Here is a 21321-nt window from a genome sequence, read left to right as displayed (position 1 = left end):
ATACTTGTCTTACGCAACGTAACGCATGACAAGTATGTTTCTAAGTATACAAATTTGAGGGTTCAGATTTCATAATGCATTGCATACGTTGTTGCTTACGTGGGCTAATTGTGTCCCTAGCTTTAAGGTGTGTTGGCGGGTAAAGGGGAAGCTTTTGACCAGCAGTGGGACACTCTTTAGGGGTAAAAATGTGCCTCTGTTACTTACAGGTTAGGCTGCAATCCAGGCGGTGGACGAAGCGATCGTCCTCGTGTGACGCGTGCCAGCACCTGTGAGTTACCGAGCCCTTGATACGGTAGGGCTCCAAACGTCACGATCTCATACAGCAGAACACCGAGCGCCCATACGTCTGAGGCGGGAGAGAAAACGCCTCGAGAAAGTGATTCGGGTGCCATCCAGCGCACGGGAAGTAGACCCTTGCGGCTGAAATTACAACACAAAGGTGTAGGAGGTATACGTGGTCACATTACATTATAAACAGGTAGATGTTGACAAAAAAAGTACCTAGGTTCAACAATAACTTTACACGAAGTAAGCAATAAACTAACTCACGATCGTGAAGTCTCATACTCAAATTAGAAGTCTAGACTGACCGCCTTTCGAAACAAAGAGATTGCGAAGTATACATTTTACGTCTATTAGAAGCCAATAAGGTAAGTAAGTAGCTCCAGGCTGGTTGAACTGGAAATGATGTAAGAGCTTTGAAATGTTCGAAGCGTCCTTGCAAGGCTTAGTCGGTCTGGGTATGGTAGTTACCTGAACCGGTAGTAATCACTCTCGCATACTGGTCGCGCCATGCCAAAGTCAGCCAGCTTAAGCTGCCGCCGAGCTGACACCAGGCAGTTACGGGCAGCTACGTCACGATGTACGAAGCGGAGTTGAGCGAGGTATGAGAGCGCACGCGCCGCGTCTAAAGCCATAGCCGTCAGTCGGGTTGGCGATACCTACAAAGATGTTACAATTGTTTTACTTTGAAGCTTAAGGGAGAGCGGTTATGATCATCGCTCCGGGTTCCTGATACAAAGATTTGTGCATCCCGGTTCACATTTCTGTCTGAAATGCGGGTTGGTTGGTTACTTCAGTTGGTTATTAGTTTCACTTCGTAGGTTAAGGTAATATGAAAATAATGTAAGTTTCGATTGTTTGATAAAAATTGCGATTAAATATGATTATTCAATTGAAATAAAAAAACCGGCCAAGTGCGAGTCGGACTCGCACACGAAGGGTCCCGTACCATTATCTATAAAAACGGTCACCCATCCAAGTACTTACCCCGACGTTGCTTAACTTCGGTCAAAAATCACGTTTGTTGTATGGGAGCCCCACTTAAATCTTTATTTTATTCTGTTTTTAGTATTTGTTGTTATAGCGGCAATAAAAATACATCATCTGTAAAAATTTCAGCTGTCTAGCTATCACAGATCACGAGATACAGCCTGGTGACAGACGGACGGACGGACGGACGGACGGACGGACGGACGGACGGACGGACAGCGGAGTCTTAGTAATAGGGTTTTACCCTTTGGGTACGGAACCCTAAAAAACAACCTTGAGATATGTTTTATACAAAACACTAGACTAATGTCGACGTAATAAGTAGCTACTAAAGTTATAAAATATAGTTTTCTTACTTCATCCGCGGTTTCGCCTCCTTCATCCACCAAATGCCGCCGCGCCAGAAGGTATCCCTTTAAATCTCCATATAACATGAACTCCATAACAGTGCAGACTGGTTCTGAGTGCGTGACTACACCTAGTAGTTTCACAACATTGGGATGTTCAAGCCTCTTCATAGCTTCAGCTTCAGCAAGAAAGTCTAGTTTTTCTGCCATGCCAGCGCCGGGTTTGAGCGTTTTGACGGCGACGGCGGTCCAAGCACGTCGTTCAGTTAGTAGTGCATGCCCGCCGTACACTGTACCGAACGCGCCGACGCCGAGCTTGCGGTTGATAACGACACGCTCTCGTGGTAATTCCCAGCGGTCGAGCGCGTCCAGTTTAGGTGCTAATGTGGACAAGCCGAGGGCAGCTAAGCGAGCGCGGTAGCGTGTTTCTAGACGTCGTTTAAGAAGCCACCCAGCGCCGCCGAGCGCGGCTGCAAGCCCGGCCAGTAGTAGTGCTAGAAGCGTTCCAAGTGCAACGCGACAGTCTGCGTGTAGAGCGTCCGCTAGTGGCTGCAATGCGCAAGGCTCTACGCCGTCGTTCGGAGGCAAGCCGTCAAGCGTCCGCCAGCGGATCGCATTTGGCGTCAGTTTTAATGTGCTTGCCCAATCACCGACGGCAGAGTACGCCTGAAATGAAATGAATAATATACTTAAAAAACTCTGTAAAATATAGGAACCCAAAATATTGCAATTCTCTATGAACTTTTAACGTTGTTATTATTGACCAAAGACGTTTAATGTTGATATTCGTAATCACCGAGACAGCTCTACACAGGTCTACAAACAACTCACGATCTTGTCCTGATCGTCAATCAGGATCGTTTTGTGTAGTTTCTAGTTAGAAATTTTCAACAAGTATCAATTACATTTCATATATGCAGAAACATTTTGTAGAATTTTACCTGCGTGCCGTTGTCCCACTGCAACAACCGCAGTGGCATCGTTCGTGCGCCGTTGCCCCACGCAAACTGTCCTGTGAGTCCAGTATAGTTGTGCTCTGGACTTTCCACATCGGCTATCAGTGATCTATAATAGATAAACTAATCATATAAAGATGAGATACGAGGAACTAAGAACATAAAAATATTTGATTCAGAATAACGTTAAGGTTTTTAGCTGCTGATGAAGAGTTGCTACATTCGTGTAAGGTTTCAGTTGTCGTTTGCTTTACTTGCCAAACCACATGATAGACTTCTTCAATATGTCTGTTCAGGCTTTATGAACGACTTATAATACGAGCTGTTCTATATACTGACTTGATGATCTCTTCCTGATGCAGGTCATCAAGAGCGCTGGGCTTGCGCGTGAGCAAGCGGGAGAGTGCAGCAGCCCAAAGACGCAGTACGTCGTACAGAAGTGCCGCGTTTGGTGTAGGCGTAGAACATGGACCGACCACCGGCTGAAAAATTAACACAGTTATTATCATTAGTCTTTCAGCTTATAATAGGTCATTATGTCAGGAAAATTAACATGGTTACTCAATAGGTTGAAAAGGATTTTTCTAATACGTATACTCTACATAGGAGTTGCTGGACTGACTGTCAAACATCTAATTTTTAGTAGGTACATGTTCAGTATAGTACTTAGTCAGTATTGACTAAGTAATTACAGTTTGTGATGGTCGCATTATTCACGATGATAAGATCTTTTTTGTAATTAACAAAGACCACTTCAAAAAGAGGCTAAATTAGCTTTTATAATGTTCAACTATATTTTTTGCAATGTTTAAACTACCTGAAATCTGCACTGTGTACGCCAGCGCTCAGCCCAATCAGCGGGCGGCATCCAGTCCATCTGCCAAGCGGGCCGCAGACTAATATGGCCGTCAGCCATCTCCTGCAACTGCTCGGTCGAGCAGGGGTGCTTATCAGTGTCGGCTCGGATGAGGGCAGAAGGGGCTAGCGGTGGGAGGAGGAACACCGCGCCGGCCTGCGGTGTGAGCTTAGCTTCCCGGGCTGCACATAATGCCCCGCGAAGTGCACGCGCGTCTTCAGGCCATACTAGAAGGATACGCGCACCTGCTGCTGCTGCGCGAGTTGCCCACTGTAAACATATATCCAGTATATTTATATCCTGATTATGAACCTTGTCATCACTCGTATTGGAATTGGAATAGTTAAAACCATCAAAGTTGCTAATGCTGCCTAAAAGTTTTATATGGAACTGACTGGTTCACCTTTTTATAGGCACTATATTATGTAAATTATAAAACATAAAACTGATTCCATTAACCCTTCGGGTGGCAGCAACTCCGGTTGAACGGTAGGAGAAATGGCGCGGCCATTTTTTTAAATATGCCTCGGCGTGGCAGAGGCCGCGAGAAGGTTCGGTCATAACAAGCCCGTAATTGGCAGAGACCGTCTCGCGGCATCTGTGCGACGCTGCATTTCGCGCCTAAAATAAAACCGTTAAAACTATGCCTTGCTTGCTCAATCTTGCAAGATGCATTTGTCAATAAACAAGGATGGTATTCCCTAACGGTCGAATTCCCGCGTAAAACAAAGTTTGTTAGAAATGACGTGATGTTCCTGCCCCACCTCGCCAGTACGCGCCGACTGTCGTCGAGCCGCGAACATTCAAACGGAATACGCACTGATAAAAAGTGAAATAATCTGTGTGAATCGTGTTAAATGTATTGTTTTGTCATAAAGACTACTTTTTCTACAATCAATTGTTTTATTTCGTAATTATACGTATTTTTACATGAAAGTAGAAAAAATTGGTAATATGAGATTAGAACAAGTCTAGCATAATTCACATAAATAGAATAGAATTCATTGGTATACAATCAAATAACCCATTTTATGCTGAATTCAGTGATGTATAGTTTGTATATATCATTCATAGATGTTTTTTGGGAAACGGTCATATTTCTAACACGCGCCAGATTCGCGATGATCACCCGTTGAGGCCCCGCCACTTGACGTATATTTTTCCAAAATGGCTGCGCCACTCAACCGGCATGTTATGTCTGTCCGTCTCGCGGCCACCGCCACTTACCGTAGAGACCGCGAGGAGGACAATGCCACTCGAAGGGTTAACTGAGTAAGTAGGTTTTATAAATAGCAAATGTGACTGATTAAATGCGTCATTGAGTAATAAAATTACAAATGCTCAAAGCAGATGCACTGATGAGATGACACGCTACTAGGATGTTGAAATCGAGATGAGTAAGAATAAATGATGCCATGAACTAGATTTGATAATTTAATTAATTATACTAGGTACTTACATATTAAAATTCACGAATTAAATATATAGACGAAAACTTACCTGAGATATTAACTCGTAATCTGGCTCTAGTTTGGTTTTGTCGTCAAGAGTCTCTGTCACATAGGCGGCGTTATTTCCAACCACATCGTCACCCACGACATCCGCGTCGGGCAGCTCGGTGTGCACAACGACGTCGGCGCGCAAGCTAGCAGAGTCCAGCAACGCGCGTGTACTAGGCTCAGTAAGCGCGGCTATTCGGCGCCAGCTCTGCGCTGATAGTAATGCTCCTAGAGCGGCAGCCTCGTCACGCGCATCGCCTGCTGCACGCAGTACATACGGCCCTTCTGCAGCCTGCGGCGTATATGCCAGCACCGGCAACACATGCGATTTTGTTTGCTTAGCCACATCCGCAAACGCTGCGCCGCAAGCCGGCCCGGCTACCGCCGATAACGCACCGTATTCACCTGTACCTAGCGCATCCGACAGATGTTTATAGGCCGTAGATCCTGAACATTCATCATCAAAAGTTTCAACTTTAAAACGCGTAGCGTGTGATGAGCTCTGTTCATCCAACTCAGCCAAAGCGGCAGCGGCGGCTAGCGCTCGTGGCTCTAATTGTAATTCACGCGGCGTTTTGTCCGGCAGCATCACCAACACGCGTACTTCGCTAGCGCCGACCGCTAGTGGATTCTTCGATAAAAACTCATTTGCTGCGGCTACCGCGCCGCGTGCTCGCGCTTCCTTACCCAGTACTGCTAACTGGTGTTCGTCCAACTTTAGCCTAGTCAGTACGCGTAACGCGCTTAACGTTAGCTCAGGAGCACGTCTGTTGACACGTTTTAGTACTCGGTATGGCTCGAAAATGCAAGCAATATCTTTGGAGTTAGTGCAGGGTGGTGGGCCGAGCGGCCGGCCAGGAGGTACGTTCAGTGCATCACAGGCGATGAATGGGCGATGTAATTTAACAGCAGATAGATGTATGCCCAGAGGAACTACGCGTACGCGGAGTGAGTAAGCGTGAGCTAGGATAGCTAGTTCCTTCGCTTCAGTTGTGGTACTAGTGAGAAGCGTCGCGCAGCGTCCTGTCGTACATACTTTCAGCGCTTCCGTCCCATTTGGATACGATAATCTAAGGGAGAAATGAATAAATTAGGATGTAGACTACGAGTGTAAAGTAGGATAGTATATAATTGCCGTACATTAAAACGTAAGACGTGAACGTGGACTAAATTATCATATTCTCTAAAACTGAATACACACCCGTCCCATTTTGAGGTATTAGCGAACACGCTGGCAATCTCCATCGGCGTCAACTCATAAAGCGCGGCGACGTCTTCATCCACTAGGTCGAGTAGAGATCTTGCCCCGCGCGGCGCAGCCGGACCCCCCGCGTGGCATACTCGCCGCGCCGGCGGCGCTGCATCGCCGAGTCCGGCGAGACCGTAGCCATCCATGGCGCTGAGGGATAGATTAATAAAAAAGTTATAATAAAAATGTATTATCTATGACACTTTCAATACATAAGTATTATACCGTCGATCTTGTGTTAATTGGACTTTTTGAGCTAAAGCACCCGTTTTATAGTTAGATTTGGTTAAATTGAAAACTTATAACTAAAACCCGTTCGTTGTTTATAAAAGACATATTTTTGTTTTTCCACTGTAACGGAAGGCTCAAAACTCTATCCATTCTTAAGTCAACGTGAACCAGGGTAAACAATGCATTGCCTCAAATTGTTAGTTGGGTGGTAACTAGGGTTGCCAGATCGAAAGGTGCTTTTATCGGGAAAAAATATAAATTTTTCGGGATTTTGGGACTTAAGTCGAAAAAAAAACATACAAATTAAAGTAATTGTACTTATTAAAAACAACGATATTTTACATTATGGGCACTATGCTCGGCGTGGGTCGCTGGCTCGCTTGACGACAGTTCGGAACTTGAAATTATTGTTTTATAACGTGTAGCTGTTTTTCGGGACAGTTTTCACTTTGTCGGGAATCGGGAACACATGCTAAAAATCGGGAGAATCCCGCCAAATCCCGGCCATCTGGCAACCCTAGTGGTAACTGATCATACTCTTCTATTTCAGTAACCTTCTTGATACAACACATTCTGGTTAATATAATAACTACACAGGAAATAAAAATGGATCACATAGAAAAAACGGGATAAAGATGTAATTAATGAAGGTACTTACTCAAGTGGCGCTTCAGCGGCGGGCGTGGGTAGTATAGCAGCAGTAAGGTTGCCCTTAGTGAGGAGACGGTTCACAGCTATGTGGCATATGCGCGACGCCGGGGCAAGGCATTCTTCCGGCGGAGGTACAGCCCTAGCGCGCACGCCTCTGGAAGATGATAATATATTTGTAAATACCACAAGATAAAGATAAGTACCAGGCAGGTGCATCAAAAATATTCATAAGGAAATCGGAGCTAGCATTCCTTTTCTTTATGAGCTACGGCGTAGTATTACATTTATGATGAATGATTCAGAAATAAGTACACCTAGAACCGGATCAAGACATTTGAAGATAATTTTCTAACTGTAAGTATTAATTAGAAAGAAACGGGTGGTCTATCCCGCTGACGAGATACTTGTGCGGCGCATTCGTGCTAAGCCTACAGAGTAAGCTTAGAAAGACTCTTTACCGCACTTGAGTTACATATTACCTCGCCGCTAACGCCGCCGCCGCCAACTCCCGTAGCGCCGCGCCGACGCCGTCATCGCCAAGCACGGCGCTGGTGACTCGCAGCTCGCTCGGCGGCGGCGCGTCGGCGCGCGTGCTTAGCACGCCGCACAACGCCGCCACGCACAGCCATGTGACTCTGTGAACATCGACATAAGGAATTATATTCGTATTTTGTTTGTATTTTCCTTTCTTCTTCTTTAGCGAATTATGCACCCACTGTTGCAAGAGGTCCGATTTGCTGCTTCTTTACTCCAGAGTGGGTTTTGCAATCTTTAATATCGTTCTCCTATCTGGTTGGAGAGTTGTGATCCCATCTTTTTGATTCGTATTTTGTCCGAAATAGGATGGCCCGACCCGAGGCGTCCGACATGTCATTTTCTATGACGGCTGATCGGTGATCACGTGGTTCTATAGAAAACGTGCCGGAAGCTTCGGCCTGGCCCGGCCCGGTCTAGCGTGTCATCCTAGTATAATACATTTTTTAGTCACCAAATGGAAGAATAACCTTTAGGAAAAGTCGGTTCGCTTTTAGCAATGTTATCCCAAGAATTTAAACATACATTGTTTTTTACTAAAGTGACTTCTATTCGACCTACTGCCGTATTCGAACTTCAAGATATTCCCAAGAGACGACACGTACTAGATCAATTCTAGATACGTTATAGTTTAGATATCAACTAGTTCTCTTTTGCAGCGCAATTCGGGCAACCAATGTCACTTTTACGTTAGATAAAGTAAGATATCTATTAGATGTGAATTGGATCTCTAAGTCATCTCCTGTGGAAATCGTTCAAGAGTATCTCCAGAATCACGCAAATGTCACATTTGACAGGTTAGATCTTAAACATATCGTTATCGTATCTTGGTGATGTCTAAAAGATATCTAATAGATGTCTATTTCAAAATCCGAATCGGGCCCTAAGCCTAATCCAATGACACTCTGTCGCTTGCTAAGTTAGCTTAAACGGGTTCTACTTTAAATGGGGCCCACAGATTACCAGTTCGCCGGACGATATCAGCCTGTCAGTTGTTCGGAACTGTCACCTTTTTTTCTTTAACTGATAGCCTGATATCGTCCGGCGAACTGGTAAACTGTGAGCCCCTATAGTGAATGCTTACCTCATATAATAGCGGCCAGCGGGCGTCGTAACGACGCGGCCGCCGCGAGGATTGAGACGAAAACAGCTTCTGAAAATATAAACATTTATATACTTAGACTTATGAAATCATAAATACGAACATTATGAAATTTTAACCAGGCTTATATCCCGTTTGTTTTAAGATTAAAATTTTTCTAACCTCAAAAGTAGTGGTAATTATTCTACCGAAATGCTAGAGTTCCTATGATATCTAATATTGCGGTTTAATAATATTTATGTAATCGACACTAATAAGTCTGTGCAGATTTAATTTTGGAGGAAATAAAGTTACATACCACTACTTTTGAGGTTATAATTTTTTTTATTTGACAAAACCGGCCTATACAAGAAGGAATCTAAAGTTTCGAACCTTTTAACAGCACTATTGTAGCTACGAAATTACTTGCGGGGCTTGAATTGTAACAGATTCCAGAATTACTCGCTCTGTTTTAGAACCTCCGCTATAAATGGCGTGATTTACCCATGATACACTGTTCTTTTTGGTCTTCACTTGCAAAATAAATAAGTTTTTATTTAAACATACGAACTGCGTTACGATATACGACGCATTTTTCGGAACCCGGCTGAGCAAATATATCTGGAGGCCTTATTCTTTAAAGTTATTTTTTTTACGAGTAATTATTTAAATGAGGCTTTAACGTATAGTTTGAAAATAATATATATATTTATTTGAATTCTAAGGTAGCCGCCCTCTTTAAGTGATGTAGGTACGTTGATAGACTTGATAAACTACGCAAACGTTCACTACTACTATTTGACCCGAAAAAAGATAGTTGTATTGTGTGTCAACATCGAGTGAATCAAAGAAGTCTAAGAATAAATAATTATAATTATCTATAATATAATATATTAAATAAGTAGACATAGAGATTTTTTCTAGCACGAACGAGGCAATGCTAGTGACTTCCTTCCGATATTTTTAGTTTATTCTTGTTCATTTATTTTAAATGTGGCCTTTGTATATGAAACTTATAAGATAGGTATCGATAAACTAAATATCGAAAGGAAGTCACTAGCGTTGCCTCGTTCGTGCTTGAAAAATCTCTATGTCTATAAATAAGCTTTAAGTGAATGCAAGAAGCATGTTAAGTACATTTGAACCATATAAATATATAGATAAAACGTTTAAATTGCATTAATGTCCTAATGTTGCTGGCCAGTCTCTTCCATAGGCTTCTGTCACCCGCCATATGTACGGCTTCCTGCAGATGTAGATGCAACGGTGTAGTAACTTGTGCGCTCCATCTAGCGGGTGTTCTGCCGCGAGTACTCTGGCCCTCAACTTTGCCCGTCATAGTCGTCATTTCTACTCATTTCAACTTCACAATTTCAACAATTTTATTTCTTACTCCTTAGCTAACTGAGCAGCTTATAAGCGTTATAAGATACAAACTGCTTTGTTAAACAGATTAGGGTCGAAGTCCAAATCGATCGCTAATCGTTTCCCCGTCGGCGGTCTGACAACGCAAATGATCATATCATTAAAATCAACGACTGTCATTTTGTAAAAATAAAAGATAATATGTTGTTATACTATGCGATAAAAGAGATATGACGTGTTGCGATGTAGACTCGCCGGCTGCGCAAACATTTTTCTATTAAATGATAATATATATTCAGTTCAATGACCTGATTGTCTTGTAAACAAGGACGAAGGTTATCATTAAGGTAAAAATTTAAACAGGTTGAGATCACATGACCGAAATAATCATCGTAAAATCGAAAATACGTTATCGAGGCAGATCCATCGTTCTTATAGGCCTTCTGTCCTTGCTATTATTGATCTGATCGTCCCCTGCCTATACGGCCACATCTCGAAATTTATAATTATTGAATCTGCAATGATCATAAATTTTGATGTGTGGCCGTATTAGGCAGGGGACGTGATGATCTTCAAATCCTAGTAAAGTACTCCTAAGGGTCGGGTGGAATCACATCTGTCAGCATCGAGCCGCATTTTATATATGAGAAATTGCTCGTTAGTATGGAGATGCGTACGCATCGAAAAGCTGAAAGCATGCGTACGCATCTTCATACCTACTAATGAGCAATTTCTCATATATAAAATGCGGCTCGATGCTGACAGATGTGATTCCACCCTAACATTACATAATAAATCCTAATAATTACAGAGAGATTAAACTTATGACTCATACATTCTACATTTGGAAACGAATAGGTACTACAATAGGCTGGAATGATTAAATTACTCATTTAAGGAGAAGGTATGAGGGTGATTATGAGTACAAAGAAACGGCCAAGCGTAATTTATATCTGTCTTTGAATAAGAAAATTTTACCTATTTATAACACTTGATAATTATATTAAAGTTTTATATCGTATAGTACCTAAAAGTAGATTTAGCAATGAGTACAATCTCGTACATATATCTTGTATTACCTAAAAAGTTCACAATTTAATTATAATTTTTAAAACAAAAAAAAAACAATTTTCCGAAATGGAACTGATTAAATATTTAAAAGACATCATGTAGCAAATTATAATTTACCTCTAACTTGTTTAAGTTTTTGGTAACTTTGTGACGGTCACGTTCAGTTCGGCGACAATCAATCACTCACTCATTCACTTAAATTAAAAGGATTGATTGATATAGTAAACAATCATTCAATAATGATTAGGAGAAATTGCTGATTACCTACAGTGATTTATTATTAGAGGGCGGAATTGCTCATGGCAAAAATCAAATGTCAATAGAGTTGGAACGTTGAATTTTATCGACTATCGATAAACTGAAATTATATTTACCTAGCGAATCTTTATTTATTTATTAACAAAACTGAACCTCAAATCCATAAGCAAACAATAATAGACTTCATATGAACATTACGGTATAACATTTAAATAAAAGACAATATAAAACGATAATTTTAAAAACTACTTAACTTAGTACGGCATTATTAAACCTAGCTAGTCAACTAGCTAATCAAAGAGGTTAATGTTAAAGTCAGAAATGTAAAAGGTGACTGAACTTATCGATAACTGAAAAAGTCGATAAAATTCAACGTTCCAACTCTATTGACGTTTGATTTTTGCCATGAGCAATAGGGGATATTACTGCAATGTTCTGCCGCCAGAGTGCAGCACTACCGTCTCAGTAAATTCATAGACTAACTTACACATACTGTGCCTTAAACTGATTTTTGACAAGTTTTCACAGACAATAAAATATGACATTGATGCATGGTCTAATAAAACATGGTCTTCCATTCCCAGACTGACACGGGCCTACGTCACAATAACATTGCCACTTTATTTCAACATAACATGTTACATGGGTACATTATACCTATGGTTAATAAGTTAAAATATTTCTTTATAATTTTATAATTTTCATTTATATGTATTTTAGCTTAAATTTTACAATAACACGTCATTTTTAATTACTCGTTAGCAATATCTTCCGATTCACGAAAGAAATTTCAGACTTTCGGGTAATTCTGTTTATACTACTGGCAACACAGGATAGCGCTGTGCACATTTGACAATTCGGATCTAGATAACTTCATGCCCTGACCGTCATCCTTGTCGAACGCGTGTTAATTGTTATTTCCTTCTCGCTCAGTGTCAGCAGTCGCAGTGTTTTCCAAACTTTTCACGTCGTAAGCTTGGTAATTAATGTGTAACTGTGAATTAGTTTTTCAAACGTTTGTCTTGTATAGATAAATAAAGTTTAATTTAATACATTAGATTTGTTTTATTTTACTATGTTTCTACATGAATAACTTAAAATTAATGCCGTTAAAATAATTTTCACCGTTGGTTAAAATTCTCCCACATTTCAAAGTTTGAGAACCTGTAAACAGCATGATGACGTAGGCGCGTGTCAGTTAGGTCATACGCGAATCTCGGAATGGAGTACCAGGCGGAGTATATTATTATACCATGACATTGATGTATCAAGGCGGTTTGTTAAGGGCCTACCGGTAAACGCGAAAATCGAAATTTAGTTATCTGCCTCTTTATCGCTCGAATATGCAAGAGTAATAGAGAGATAACGAAATTTCGATTTTCTTGTTTCGCGGTAGGCCATGTGATTGACGTCACGTGTGATGTGTCAATGTGGTTTGTTTACTGTATGTGCCACAAAGGTGCCACCTACGCATAGCTTTGCCTAATATTCCCTATTCCGCCCTCTGTTTATTATATCAAAGCTAAATATTATTATCTAAGTAAATAAAACAGCCGCGTTGTCGTGACTATAATAGACTACTATACTATACTATAGCAATGTGTAAGTTGCAAAACATTCGCAAAATTTCCGAAATTTCTGGAAATTTTCACGACAAAATTTTCCGCTTAGATAGTTCACGTTCAAATTAAGGATTATTTATTACTCAATGTACAATCTTGAAGATGTTCTATTTAACATTTATAATATAGTACATTTACATATATTTAAAGTACAGTACAAAAGATATCAACGCACTTCTGATTCAGTAGCGCGTTGATGTCTTTTGTTCTACTCTTTAATTTATTCCTCTTGACGGCGGCGATATGTGATTGGTCGACTTCACTATTGACTATAGCGTTTCGAAGTTTCGTTTTAAGGAGTCCATTACTCATTACTTCATTAGTTGAGTCGGAAGCCCACAGTGAAAAGTATGTACCTACAGTTTGTTATATGAAGTCTTAATACAAGCATTATAGTCGACGAGTAGAAAAAATACAATTATTATAATTTTGTTGTACACCTCAAGCACTGGTGAATTTAAATACCGGCATTACCAGTATAGGTGTAAATAATGTTTGTAAGTAGGTACTTACTTATGTAATTATTTTTAGTAAATCAACTTGTTACGAACAATGGCACTGGGTAAGGTCAGTGCGGTCAAATCAGTAATTTGAAGGTGAAGCCAAGATGACTGTCTTATACATATTTACGCCAAAAATGTAAACAAGTTACTTATTGTCAAAAAAACAATTGGATGGTACTTCTTCTCATTTGCATGTACCTAATATATCAAAATTATCAGCTACATCTAGATATCTTTTTAATGAGCTTAAACTCTATGTCTCTGTGTTTTTCCATCGAGGAGTTCCTTTGGTTAAATTCCGGCTGCATCATTTAGATCAGCGTGATGTTAGCATATTATTGCATTGTCATCTGAATTAAGGAAGTAGGTACTTACTCCAAGTTTCAACTGAATCAGATATACCTACTAGGAAGGGGTTCATATTTAAGTTACAAGATTTGAAGCCCACGTAAATATATGAAGGGTACACGGAAAGAACATGTCTAGTCCATTTTTTTGAAAAATGAGATTTTAATCTTAAAATGTAGAGCTCTCAATGAACTATTAGTAACAATTTCGTTTACCTGTGTAATCATAAATATAACTCCTTTTTTTCTTACTTTAAAAACACTTATACACGAAATTAATATGGTTAATTATGTACATCGTTCCTTTCAAACCGCGATAACTCAAAATGTTGTCAGAGTGACTAGACATGTTCTTTCCGTGTACCCTTCATATGCAAACAAGACGACGAAGCCTGCGCTGTGGATCTGAAGGTATGCTGTTATTATTATGTTTTTGACATTGGAAATGTCTTTTCGTTAGCTCCAGTATACGGTCCGATTTCACGAAAAAGTGCGATCCCCTTATATCTCGGAAAGTTGTGAAGATATGATATTAAAAAATAGGCTCAAAAGACGCATAATCACGAGAGCTGTAAGGTGCAAAAATAATTATTCGAGAAAGTCAAAAATAAAAAAAGTTATGGTCGAAATAATGAAAATAAAATTCAATTTTTTCCGAATTTTTGATTTTGGGTCTCGATAATTTGGAAACGAAGAATGATATCAAAAATTTGAGAAAAACGGCTCTGGACAATTTAGTCAGCTACAATTTGAGCCTAAAACAAAGACGATCGGGTTAAGGGTTTGCCCTGTAGCCTAACCTTAAAATAGTCAAAAAGTCAGAACGACATTTTTCACAGGACATTTATGACTTCATGTTTCGCAGAGTTCGTTATCGGTGTTTGTTGTGAATTATCGGGATTATGACGGCAGAATAACAATTGCACTGCGTGGGCTTTCAAAATCGCTGCAGATTTTTCTTGGTCTAACTCTATCTATCCTGTTTGAGACGGGCGTAGATAACGCACTATTCGACAATCTATGCATTCTTGTGGTGGTGGAAATAGAAATAGAGATAGAGGCAGAGGCAGAGGCAGAGGCAGAGGCAGAGGCAGAGGCAGAGGCAGAGGCAGAGGCAGAGGCAGAGGCAGAGGCAGAGGCAGAGGCAGAGGCAGAGGGAGAGGGAGAGGGAGAGGGAGAGGGAGAGGCAGAGGCAGAGGCAGAGGCAGAGGCAGAGGCAGAGGCAGAGGCAGAGGCAGAGGCAGAGGGAGAGGGAGAGGGAGAGGGAGAGGGAGAGGGAGAGGGAGAGGGAGAGGGAGAGGGAGAGGGAGAGGGAGAGGGAGAGGGAGAGGGAGAGGGAGAGGGAGAGGGAGAGGGAGAGGGAGAGGGAGAGGGAGAGGGAGAGGGAGAGGGAGAGGGAGAGGGAGAGGGAGAGGGAGAGGGAGAGGGAGAGGGAGAGGGAGAGGGAGAGGGAGAGGGAGAGGGAGAGGGAGAGGGAGAGGGAGAGGGAGAGGGAGAGGGAGAGGGAGAGGGAGAGGGAGAGGGAGAGGGAGAGGGAGAGGGAGAGGGAGAGGGAGAGGGAGAGGGAGAGGGAGAGGGAGAGGGAGAGGGAGAGGGAGAGGGAGAGGGAGAGGGAGAGGGAGAGGGAGAGGGAGAGGGAGAGGGAGAGGGAGAGGGAGAGGGAGAGGGAGAGGGAGAGGGAGAGGGAGAGGGAGAGGGAGAGGGAGAGGGAGAGGGAGAGGGAGAGGGAGAGGGAGAGGGAGAGGGAGAGGGAGAGGGAGAGGGAGAGGGAGAGGGAGAGGGAGAGGGAGAGGGAGAGGGAGAGGGAGAGGGAGAGGGAGAGGGAGAGGGAGAGGGAGAGGGAGAGGGAGAGGGAGAGGGAGAGGGAGAGGGAGAGGGAGAGGGAGAGGGAGAGGGAGAGGGAGAGGGAGAGGGAGAGGGAGAGGGAGAGGGAGAGGGAGAGGGAGAGGGAGAGGGAGAGGGAGAGGGAGAGGGAGAGGGAGAGGGAGAGGGAGAGGGAGAGGGAGAGGGAGAGGGAGAGGGAGAGGGAGAGGGAGAGGGAGAGGGAGAGGGAGAGGGAGAGGGAGAGGGAGAGGGAGAGGGAGAGGGAGAGGGAGAGGGAGAGGGAGAGGGAGAGGGAGAGGGAGAGGGAGAGGGAGAGGGAGAGGGAGAGGGAGAGGGAGAGGGAGAGGGAGAGGGAGAGGGAGAGGGAGAGGGAGAGGGAGAGGGAGAGGGAGAGGGAGAGGGAGAGGGAGAGGGAGAGGGAGAGGGAGAGGGAGAGGGAGAGGGAGAGGGAGAGGGAGAGGGAGAGGGAGAGGGAGAGGGAGAGGGAGAGGGAGAGGGAGAGGGAGAGGGAGAGGGAGAGGGAGAGGGAGAGGGAGAGGGAGAGGGAGAGGGAGAGGGAGAGGGAGAGGGAGAGGGAGAGGGAGAGGGAGAGGGAGAGGGAGAGGGAGAGGGAGAGGGAGAGGGAGAGGGAGAGGGAGAGGGAGAGGGAGAGGGAGAGGGAGAGGGAGAGGGAGAGGGAGAGGGAGAGGGAGAGGGAGAGGGAGAGGGAGAGGGAGAGGGAGAAAATAAAAACTTATACAGAGAAACATAAAAAAGAAAAAGTGCCACGAAATGGTCTCACCTCAGCATGTTGCTGGCGGCTGCTAGCAGATAGCTGATGCTGAACCCTGGCAGTACCTAGTGGAGCTCGGGTTTAATACAACATAAACACACGCTGTTTTGGTCATCGGACTCGTCTCGATGAGCACTTAGGAGAGTAGTACCCAAGATAGAGCTGATGCTGAACCCTGGCTGTACCTAAAGGAACTCAGGTTTGTTGCAACATAGGCACACGCTGTTTTGGTCATCCGACTCGTCTTGATGAGCACTTAGGAGAGTAGTACCCAAGATAGAGCTGATGCTGAACCCTGGTTGTACCTAGCGGAACTCAGGTTTGGTGCAACATAGGCACACGCTGTTTTGGACACCCGATTCGTCATGATGAGCATTACCCAAGATAGCTGATGCTGAACCCTGGTAGTACACCTATTGGAACTCAGGTTTGGTGCAACATAGACAAACGCTGTTATGGTCATCTCTCGTCGCGTCAAACTGCTGTCAAGAAAATTTCATATCTTGCAGCAAATGGGCCGCTGCCGATCACCACTTCTCGAGTTGACTACGGATTTGCCGTGTAATAATTTTCTTGTACTTTGAACATTAATATATCCTGCTTATTAATCGAAAAATGAAATATGTACCTATACTTATGCGCCACGGCGACAATTATTCAAACTTGGATACGCGTGTGGAAATTTTGCAATTTGTTTGTTCACATGCGTTATGTCTAGGATACTTGTATTAGTCTAAGAATAAAATAATTATCATTCAACGTTGTAGTTTTATTTTGTAACTTTTTCCTTATCCAGACTTTCTCGTCGCTCAGCGACAATATTTTTTCGAATTCCGTAGATTCATTTCCAATGTGCTCGATAGTCGTGTGAGGCACGAAATCTGTGAATTTTTTTTTCTCAATAAATTTAACGGATTATTGTCAAAGTGCAAACAGGTTTCGATTATCGATTTCTATCAATGATTATCACTTGATTCTATATCCCGGCATTTTTGCCACGGTTCATGGGAGCCTGGGGTCCGTTTGACAACTAATCCCAAGAATTGACGTAGGCACTAGTTTTTACGAAAGCGACTGCCATCTAAACTTCCAAGCCAGAGGGGAAACTAGACCTTATTGGGATTAGTCCGGTTTCCTCACGATGTTTTCCTTCACCGAAAAGCAACTGCACGGATATTATGGTCGTTTTTGTCTACGTGCCAGCGAGATAAAACGGTGTCCGTCACTTTCTATTCCGCGGTGTTAAAAAGTGACAGTTATTTTATCACGTGGATAAAGCCATCCATAATACGCCTGCTGGTGTGCCCTAATTCGTATTCTATATGTTATCAATGTTATCATACCTAACAAAAACTATACCGCTGCGCTCACAACACCACACCTTAATATACTCGTCTTGCCACTTTTGTGAATTGGTTTCTCATATCCAATATTAGGCCAATGGGTTTGGCAACTGACAAAGGTTTGCATAGATGGCGCCATCATAGCTTGCCTCTTGTTCTATGAGATCTGGCTTAAAGGGCTGGCATCCGGGGCATAAAATTCCATTAAAAAAACAAAAATTTGACACAATTCTAGGACAGGGCAAGCTATGCTGGCCCCATCTGCTAAATAGTTCGACCGGCTAACCCCATTGCTACATTCCGCCTTGCATTCAATAAGGGTCGGCTGGTTTTGATATGTTAAACTTTTGGACGCCAATGACCGATATATCCGCACCGCAGGTCCAACGCCAAAGATCGATTAATCGGTCACAGACCACAGAGCAACATAGACCTACGTGCATATGCATAAAGTTCAATTTCAGTTTTGACACCTCGGTGACGCGGCGTCCGAATGACAGCTTTTGTGTTTGACACGGTGTCGAAAAGGTTAATAGCGACAAAATGCAATCATTGTTAAGAGGATAGGGTACGATAGGTTCTATATACAAACGTAGAGCTTCATTTTCCTCCCCAAGGAGACAGTCCAGATATTGACATTATGAATAATATTTTTACACAATTTGATGTCCAGTCACCACACGGGATTGTTATGTTATTTAGGGTTATTGCTAAATTGGAAATTCTATAACGTAAGTATTGGACAACCAATTTAGCTAGGGCTAGGACCTAGGACCCTAAATGGCGCAACAATCGCCCAACCGTTTGATTGTTATCGATTTCTAGGGTTCCGTACCCAAAGGGTAAAACGGGACGCTGTCCGTCCGTCCGTCTGTCACCAGGCTGTATCTCACGAACCATGATAGCTAGACAGTTGAAATTTTCACAGATGATGTATTTCTGTTGCCGCTATAACAACAAATACTAAAAACAGAATAAAATAAACCGTTTTACCCTTTGGGTACGGAACCCTAAAAAAACGCAACACCTGTTTGTCCCAAGAATTATGTCGGCTGTCTCAGTTCTTTTGGCACGATTATTTGTTTACAATTTACATCCTAAGTATGACCGAGAGATTGGTAAAATATAATAATAGAGAGGAACTGGGATTTCTCAATTCGTTATAAATTTAGGAACGTACCCGGTTGATAATATGGATAGAAGTTTTTATACCTACTTATTTACATACTCAACCAACAATTTCAAGACCTACTCCCATCTTAAAGGCCGGCATCGCACTTGCAACCCCTCGGTGTCGCAGGTATCCATGGGCGACGGTAACTGATTACCATGAGGCGATTCGCCTCCTAAATCATAAAAAAAACACCACTCTGGCTGCCAAAAGTGACGTTTTTGTTTGAAGAAACGTCACATTTGACACTGACATATCTAATCCATATCGTTTCTAGATCTATTAATTGACGTGTCTTAAAGTTCGAATCGGGCAGTGGGTCGTTTTTGGTGCGTCGGTGAGACCGCACTGTGCGTACCTACGGCGCGATTCGGGAAATGAATTAGAGATTCACTAGATATGAAGAAGATATGTGACGTTCCACGGCAAAAGGTACCTTATGGCGGCTGGCGCTTACGCTATTATTAACGCCGCTCCAATATTCAGCCGGGGCAATGGTACCTTTTGCCGTGGAACGTCACATATCTTTACTATTTCATATCTAGTGAATCTCTAATTCATTTCCCGAATCGCGCCGCTAATCTCCGGCCCGGCGCGTGTTTACCTGTACACCACACGCGATAACGACCAATCATTGAATGCTTCAAAATGACCGATAATTCACATAAACAACTCGCTAACTGAAATTATTCAATACAGACACTCAAGGTCAAGTGGATAAGCGGTATATTTATAAAAGCGAGCTTTAGGCCAAACGCGCACTACGAATTTAAATTATGCGACACGATTTTCTAATTACATATTTTTTGTCGTATATGCGCGCACTGACATAAACACATACGATGCATTTCTGCGACAAAATTATCGCATGACAAAAAATCGTAGTGCGTGCTTGGCCTTACAGCGCGACTTAAGGGCCCCACTGATTAACCGTCCGCCGGACGGTATCGGCCTGTCAAAATTTTGACAGTTCCGAACAACTGACAGGCCGACACCGTTCGGCGGACTGTTAATCAGTGGGGCCCTTTACAAGTAAACAACTGTCCGGCTCCGATTTGATTTATTTTTATATTTATATATGTGACGTTCCACGGGAAAAGGTACCTTATGAGGGTTTCTAGTTTCGGAGATATGAAAAATGTTTTGTAAAGAGGTGAAAAAATGCTCAATTTTTTTTTTATTGTGTGATCTGAAACCTTAATGCGTAACGTTTGTTTACCTGTTTTTATTTTTGTTATAAGTTAGTTATAAGCCTAGTAATGTCGTCTCAGAGTTTAGTAGAAAAGGTACCTTATGGAAAAAAGATTGAAAATTCCCAAAAAACTAGTCAATACGGGAAAAGAAGTTTGGTAGATTGGTAACTGTATTAGCATTCTGCAAAACTAATTTGATAATTTCAGTTCTGGTTGGGGCGCCTCGCAAATATTATAACCGTACATAGACCGACATCACAAATCCAAGTAGATTGCTATTATACCAAAGTTACTCTCGTCAAGTCTTTCTTAACTAGAATAATCTTCATTTGGTTTGGTCGCATGCAGTAAATCAGCCATTGGTTTGCTGAAAAATGCCAATACCCGACGCATTACCTTATGGAATATCTGAGGTCATTGAACCTCAATGCCGCTTATCTTCAATAGCAACCGAAATATATTATTGATAAGAAATAGACGATTTATACCATCTTAACCCCAAAATATTATTAGTTTATCCTAACTGTTCCATCATCATCATGCCTCATCATGTAACTTGACCACAAGGTACCTTTTCATTACATACAAATTATTGGTCTTTTTTAAGATTATTATGACGAAGAACTAATTAAATTTGGGGGCAGTTTAATGTAAATTAATATTTTCTATTCATAAAAGATAAACTGTAATATGATTGATATTTTGTAGTGATGTATTATTAGATTTATTTCCATAAGGTACCTTTTCGTAAATGTATGGAGCAAATACTGTTATTGTTATGTAAGTTTAAAGTGGCATAAGGGGTTAAATATAGTATTTAGTTGGGGTTTTAGGATTTATTTCATTTGAATGACAGAATTTCTTTCATATGTGCTCAGAAAAATTGATTGTGTGTCACATTAAAAGTAAAAATATTCAATTTTGTGATTTTATATGAAAAAGTCTGAAAATACATTTTCACCTCTAAATCGGTATTGTTTTTTGCTTAAACTGTCTGTCAGTGTCGTTTTCTAATAGATAAAATTTAAATCTTGAGAGCTCATTGCAATCAATCGTAAAAATGAAATAAAACTTTATTTTCAAGAGATTGGTTAGTATACACATAAATCAGTCGATATCAAAAGTTTCTATTTGCATTACAGAACAAGTCGCAATATTTTTTTAATCTCAGAT

The 21321-nt window shown here is 42.0% G+C and overlaps 1 protein-coding gene across 2 annotated transcripts in view; it reads right to left on the bottom strand.

The window, feature by feature from the left end:
• LOC134790413 (uncharacterized) overlaps positions 1-21321 on the bottom strand; it is a 38874-nt gene that overhangs the window by 3717 nt on the left and 13836 nt on the right. For both annotated transcript variants that reach the window (XM_063761179.1, XM_063761180.1), the window contains exons 2-12: positions 8683-8751; positions 7544-7699; positions 7072-7218; positions 6135-6332; positions 4935-6003; positions 3396-3704; positions 2918-3060; positions 2564-2687; positions 1632-2288; positions 757-944; positions 208-423 (exon numbers count right to left, since the gene is read on the bottom strand). In XM_063761179.1, the coding sequence (XP_063617249.1) occupies positions 208-423; positions 757-944; positions 1632-2288; positions 2564-2687; positions 2918-3060; positions 3396-3704; positions 4935-6003; positions 6135-6332; positions 7072-7218; positions 7544-7699; positions 8683-8687 (3212 nt within the window). In that variant the 5' untranslated portion in view covers positions 8688-8751. The remainder of the gene's footprint in view (positions 1-207; positions 424-756; positions 945-1631; positions 2289-2563; positions 2688-2917; positions 3061-3395; positions 3705-4934; positions 6004-6134; positions 6333-7071; positions 7219-7543; positions 7700-8682; positions 8752-21321) is intronic.

This window comes from Cydia splendana, chromosome 5 (assembly GCF_910591565.1).
Source record: "Cydia splendana chromosome 5, ilCydSple1.2, whole genome shotgun sequence".
Lineage (NCBI taxonomy): Eukaryota > Metazoa > Arthropoda > Insecta > Lepidoptera > Tortricidae > Cydia > Cydia splendana.
This window is presented reverse-complemented; position numbering and strand designations above follow the sequence as displayed.